Genomic DNA, 6,750 nt, shown 5'->3' with positions numbered 1-6,750 from the left:
ATATATATATATATATATATATCAATCTTAGGTCGGGATGAAAATATGAGATACCGTTCTGATATTTTCAAAACTTGATATATCAAAGTTTATAAAGAGCAAAAGTTCGTATACCATTCAAACGAATTTCTCACGTAGAATAATACATAAAGAACAACATTTTTTTTTAACGGAGTATAGGAAAAAATCCTTACTGTTGTCTTGGGTTGACGGAAACAATACTATTCACATATACAACAGCTTGTAGATCTCCTTCTTCTGCACCATGAATGGGAAGATAGTTGAATGTTTGGGTGCACACGTTGTAGGAGACTGCACTTAAATCATAGGTACCAGCAAGAAACTCATCACTTTCCCAAAATATCAATGGATATTCAATGCCTTCTAAAGGTCCGACGCTGAAGTACTTGATGCATAACTCCTTACCAGCACCAAAGCCTTCCATTCCCCATACTTCAAAAGTTTTAGCCACTTCACATCTGTTGTGGGACAAGAGAGCAATGGATTCTTTCAACGCTACGAGGTGATTGTGACATCCTTTTGTGACGCTTAAATGATCTGGAAGTGATGTATGATGAAATAACTCTTCACTCATATCAAATGAAACGATGGATTCCTTGTGATGTTCGAGTTCTTGCTTAAATGCATACCAGTAATAAACTCTCTTGAAGTACAGACCTGAACCAGGAGTACTGTAAAGTAGAGTATTGAAATTAGTTTTGATTTCACTCCAGGAATTAGAACTCAAGGTGTATACTTCTCCTCTATTAGGAGGATGATCACTATGTGATATGGAGCATGCAATTCTTACAACCTTGTAATCTTTAGCTTTAGAGTCGTATCCAAATCCAACATTATAACCATATGCTACATTCGGTGGAGGGAGAAGGCAAGACTTCGGAAGAAAATTGAATTCCTTTGATGGATTGTATAAAGCAGCAAGTTCGTGGGTGCTTCGACAAATGATCCCATCACAATGACCTACAATCTGCAGGATAACTAGAGCCATAGGAGGTGGAACTTCAGTCTTCAACAACAGAATGAAGGTGTTCACCATCACTATCAACGTTGTTGCGAAGATGGAGTAATGACAGTAAAAGTTTTTCGACATTCAATACTGGCAGAAAAACTACACTGCTGTCCCCGATGTCACCATGTATTTTTTCTTCTCCAATGTTCTTGTTCTCGAGTATGGTGCGCTTAAAAACAATGGAAGTGAATGAAGAAAATTTTGTTATGCATGAAATTGGACATGTTCATGGTCACAAAGGTTGGACTATTGAGCACATTGTACCACAATTTACAGACGCATTTGAATCTCATCAAAGACTTGGGAGGCAATCTTGACAGTATCTGTGTCACCATCTCTTCAGAAAATAGACAAGACTTGGCCATTTCTCTTGCTCTACTTTTTCCTCTTCAACCTCTTTGATCTCCACCTGACATATACATTTAACACATTATCCACATATAAGTCTTTCAGTGTCATGAAACTTGAGCTTTTCATAGCTTGGAGAGAAAAGAGGAAGAGAATAAAAATAAGGTGTAGGATGCTAGTTGAGTTTGGGGTTGAGAGAGAAACCAGGCCACACTTGGGAGTAGATTACAAGTTAGTAGTTTACTCTGTGTTAGAGGTGAGTTTTGAAGCGTTCCCTATTATGTACCTTTTTGTGATACACATACGTGTGTCGTCGTTGTACTGTTTGTTGATAAAAATAAAAAATTTAAGAATGGTATACGAAAAATCGATGTCTCCTAATTTATATATATCAAGTTTCTAAAATATCAAAACAGTACATGAACTTTGAAATCCAACTAGACTTTCATACATTCCGTTACTTTCAAAGTTCAAGTTCTGACAGCACCAATTTCTCTCGAGTCTCCTTCTAAATCTGATAGTCAAGTTCTTTTAGTTCTGATGAAGACAGAACATTTAGCACATCACCTGTTTACCAGAATATGTCTTCTTGTTACTATATGACTACTTGCCCCGTTCTACGATTTCAACTAACAAGTTACAACATCGATCAAATTACCAGCCTCAAAGTGCCATCGAAATAAAACTAACACTAAACAGAGTAACAAACCTACAAAATAGAATTAAAAACCTCCCTAGTCATATCTATAACTCCCTCCCTCCAACTTACATTTCAAACCTATTGAGCCTGTTCATAAGACATAACATACAATAGCTAAAAATAAAAGAGTAAAACTACAAGGCCTAAAAACAAAGGCAAAAATCTAAAAGCTCCCTAAAAGCAACAAAAATGTTCACTACCAGACCCGTTCATGCATAGCACTATTTTCCGAATCTAAACTGTCAAAAACCCGGAATCATTTTGCTCATCCCCGATTCCGGCTCACCGGTATCTTTCCTCCTCCTCATCTCCAAAACTTTCCGATGACTATTCGAGTGAACATCCCCCGAAAAAGTCGGACTACACGCCGGTCTATATTCCGGAAACAGCCGACCGGACTTGTATCGAACCCCACACGCATTACACAGCGTCTTGGGTCCGAGTGGACCGGTTCTCCACTGAGGAGTCTTCTGAACCTGGCAATGGCTGCACCTCCTCTGAGTCCCAACTACAACCTCATCACCGGTCTGAACCGCCGGTTTTCTCTTTTGCTTCTTGGCAGCCGGTTCTCCCCAAAACACCCCCACTTTGTGAACCGGGTTGGTGAGGACAAGACAAGGCGTCGAAAATGACATCCCTGAAGAGCAAGACGATGTCGACGACGGAGACGGTAGACTAGACGTTAAAGACGGTGAGTCACCAAGTGGGTTCCACACTGATGACCGAAGCCGACTGGCCGGTCTAAAACGTTTGCTTCTGGGTTTGACCGGGACTTGTGAGGGAAGCCATGAAAGCGTTGATTGATCATGAGCTAGTGCTAGTCTTCTTGCCTCCGGTTCAGACCGGTTCAGTGTTAAAGCTTCCGGTTTGAGCTTGCTAACTGGGTGCAGAAGAGAAAGCTCTGAAGCAGAGTCGTCCACAAAGTGAGAAACCCATTCAAGCTCTGCTATATCATCATCCTGACAAACCCAAACCAAATCCAACATTTAATTTCCAAAAAAGAAAGCTACACAATCATACAAACGTTGTTGTTATATATATGGAAAGGTTTTTACCGGAACGGCGAGTTGGCTGGCCAGAGTTGACTCGGTGGTGAAGTAGCTAGAATTGGAATTTTCAACAGAGTCCACTGAAACAGAGTCTTTGTCTTCTTCTTCTTCTTCTTCTTCTTCTTCTTCTTCTTCATGTTCCTCAAGTTCTTGTTCTTCTTCAACAGACCCATTTTCGAATTGGCTATTAGAGAAGTCAAGAAGGTCATCAACTGAGAAATCCTCACTGGGTACGCCAGAAATTGCAGTAGCACACCAGAGCTCCTCCATTAAAGCATGCTGAGTCGACTTCATGGCTAGTTCTCGGCGCAAACTTGACTTCAAGGCCCTTGCTTCCATGCACAGCTCCATTGTTTTCTACACACTATGTACCCAAAACCTCAACCATCAAAACCAACATAACGTACACAAACAGAAAACTCGCTTATAATTTCATTACTTTAAAGCTGTACCTGGTGAGACGATGACGCTGGTGACGAAGAAAGAAGAAGAAGAAAAAAGGTGCGAGGAAGATGAAAGGTGGATGAGTTGGGTGAGAGTTGGTTGGTTAAAAGCACTGAAAATAAAATTGAGAGTTATTGGGTTTTGTTTCTATCAACTTTTCTATCTTGTTCTGCTTCTGCCTGCCTATCTATCTCTTCGTCTAGAATCGACTCCCTCTGGAATTTGTCAATTACCAAGTTGGGTTAAAAATGGGGGAGGAATTTTTAAAAGAACATAGATTTTGAATTTTTGAAGGTGCTGGGTTTTAGATTTAGCATGCGTGTGACATTTGGGTGGGGAAGTTAGGCTGACTAGTCTGGGTCATATAGGGTTGGCATGCTTGGCCTATGCGGACCAAATCCACGATTGCCACCCCTATAAGCAACGCAATGCCATTTGTCTGGTGATATATTGACCAAGACTTGTGACCATCATGGATGGCTCTCCTTGTTCATTTCCAATTCCATGGTTCCGACCCTTCCAATTTTTCCAAGCATCTTTAGGAATAGTCAATTCCTGTTGGAAGGTAACTAGTTTTCTTTTTCATTTATTAGGGATATTGAGAGAAAATATATGTGATAGTCAGATTCGATAAGTCAAGTTTATCACTTTATGGTTCCAGAGTTAATTTTTAGACCAAGTTTTGCATGGGTTCTCAATTCGTGTTCTAACATTACGAGATGGTTAATTTGTACTATTTTAGTCAATTTCAACAGTTTTAACTATATAAGTACTAATGACCCTAGTTAATGTATCTATAGATATACTTTCGTTTTAGTAAATGATCCTATTTGTAACTCGATCAGAGATGAAGAGTGCAATCTATTTTTCAAGTGCATGATTCTGGACTTGCTTTGTCACAAAAAAAAAAAAAAAAAAAAAAAATAATATATATCTATTTTCTTGGGGAAATGATTGTGTTTTTGAAATTGGAATGTGCGGTGGGTGTGGCACTAATTGAATTGATTAGGGAGTACTTTGGCGCTGGGATGGTGCAAAACAAAACGAGAGGAAACAGCCATCATTTTGGTGTTTCTTTGTGCGTGACTTTTTGGTCTTGGAAACTCGCCCCCGGAGTTGGAGTTATTTACGAAAATGCGAGGGTATGTATTACTTAGCCGCGTTGATCGCGCCTGTTTTTCTGGTCAATTTACATAGCCTTCCCGCCCGTTAAATTCCATTTTAAATAAGGGTGCTTGAGGCTCACGCGCTTTGAAAAAGTAAAGGGAAGAGTTGAATTGTTGTTGCGTAGAGTGGAAACCACGGACTCTACATGGCAAAGGATAACATGTGTTTTTTGGTTTTTCTCGAAAATTATCTTTGGCGTAAAGGTTCCAAGGCTAGTGCTCCACCTCATCATACATGTTCCAAATATCTAAAGGCATGTGTTGCAGTTACACTTGCACCATTTGGCTAAGACTGCACGCAGGACCGCTGGGACGACTCTGTGAATCCCAGTCTCATTCTGAAAATAAAGATCGGGACAAGACGGTAAGGTCGTTTTTACGAGTTGATCCTATAATGCCCGATCCCGATTGGTAACGAGCCGGAATCAGAATGGGATGAATGAGAGAGAGAGAGAGATGGGTTTCGATTTAGAGAGAGTGAGGAGATTAGGTATCAGGACTACGGCTGTCAATGAGTCGTGTCGTGTCGGGTTAAGGAATTTCACTTGTTAATATACATGTCAAACTCAACCCATTTAATATACATGTCAAAAATCTAAACTCAAACCCAACCCATTTAATATACGTGTCAAAAATCTAAACTCAAACCCAACTTGTTTCTTAAACGGGTTATCCGTTTAACCCATTTAATAAATAAGTCGTGTCGTGTTCGACAAAATAACCCATGACAACAGTGACCCATTTAATAAAAATAAAAAAACATCACTTGATTATATTCATTAAAAATTCCACAAAAGCATAATTTTATAACACATGAATAATCAAATCCAAATTTCTAATATAAAATCAAACACTCCCAATCTGAAATTGAAAGACATAAGCCATAATTAAATTTGTAGTTTAACTTTGAATGTAAAAGCCTCAAATCCTAACTTTCAACTCTTCTTCACTTTATTCAGCTTCACTTTATTCAGCATAAAAGGCAAGAGTTGATCAAGCAAAAGTAAGAATCAATCAAATAATTCTCATATATAAAATTGTCATTGGCATGACCAAAAACCTTTGCAAAGAGCTGATGAGCCACGAACACAGAGAGCTAATGAGCCGTGAACCTTAGGGTTTGTGTATTGATACAAGACTGAAACAAGAGAATTTATAGTGTTTCGGTAACCGTAAACTAAAGTGAAGAAAAACGTACTTAACCTTTATACACATGTAATATTATTTTTTAAATGGGTCGTGTACGCATGTTATATATTATATAACCCGACCCATCTAATAAACGTGTTATGTGGGTTCATTTCGTGTTGACGAGTTGACCCGCGGTTGACCCGTTTATTAAATAGGTCATGACGGGTTGACCCGTTTTTTAATCGTGCAGGTTCTACCTGCTTTATTTCGTGCGGGTTTCTAGTCGCGTTGTCGGGTCGTGTCGGAATTGATAGCCCTAATTAGGACTCACAAATATAATTAGGATGAAATATATATAGGGTTACGAGACTAGCCCCGCTAGTTTAATAATACAAAGAAGAGATTCAACGTATAATACATTTATGAGCTCAGGCAACCATCCTAATATGACCTGTCCTATGACTCCCTTTTGGGCTACAGCAAGTTCACACTGAACCATCCACTACGCCAATGACGGAAAAGACTCCCTTTCGAGCTACAGTGGTTCACTTTAAACCTAAGTTGCACAGACACGGACACGAACACGGCAACACGGCAAAACTCAAAAACTGAGTTTCCGGCACGGCAAACAAAATTATATATTTATGTATTTTTAATAAATAAAAAATATACTAAAATATGAAATAAGTTCATTACATTACTAAATAAAGTTTTAAATTCAATCTATTTCATAACCATAAGAAATAAGTCAAGTGCATAACTAATAACATTAAAAGCAGCAGACCTTTAGCACCTAAAACATAACATTAAAGAAAAACAAACTTGAGCAGTAGTTTGTTTTCAAACAAGGCAATCTTTAGCACAGTAGCACCTAATAGACAA

The 6,750-nt window shown here is 38.8% G+C and overlaps 2 protein-coding genes across 2 annotated transcripts; both read right to left on the bottom strand.

Moving 5' to 3' along the window:
* Positions 1-190: 190 nt before the first annotated feature.
* On the bottom strand, positions 191-1,057 carry LOC101304650 (F-box/kelch-repeat protein At3g06240-like). The gene has a single exon (XM_004292383.1). The coding sequence runs from the start codon at positions 1,055-1,057 to the stop codon at positions 191-193; it is 867 nt and encodes a 288-aa protein (XP_004292431.1).
* A 987-nt stretch (positions 1,058-2,044) lies between these two features.
* On the bottom strand, positions 2,045-3,788 carry LOC101310765 (GATA transcription factor 5-like). The gene is made up of 3 exons (XM_004290293.1): positions 3,580-3,788; positions 3,134-3,491; positions 2,045-3,037 (listed from the first exon to the last, which is right to left on the bottom strand). Exons 2-3 carry the CDS (start codon positions 3,476-3,478, stop codon positions 2,321-2,323), a joined length of 1,062 nt encoding a protein of 353 aa, XP_004290341.1. The 5' UTR covers positions 3,479-3,491; positions 3,580-3,788; the 3' UTR covers positions 2,045-2,320.
* Between the last annotated feature and the right edge of the window lie 2,962 nt (positions 3,789-6,750).

This window comes from Fragaria vesca, linkage group LG2 (assembly GCF_000184155.1).
Source record: "Fragaria vesca subsp. vesca linkage group LG2, FraVesHawaii_1.0, whole genome shotgun sequence".
NCBI classification, from domain to species: domain Eukaryota; kingdom Viridiplantae; phylum Streptophyta; class Magnoliopsida; order Rosales; family Rosaceae; genus Fragaria; species Fragaria vesca.
The sequence above is the reverse complement of the archived record's forward strand: the minus strand, read 5'-3'. Positions and strand labels throughout refer to the sequence as shown.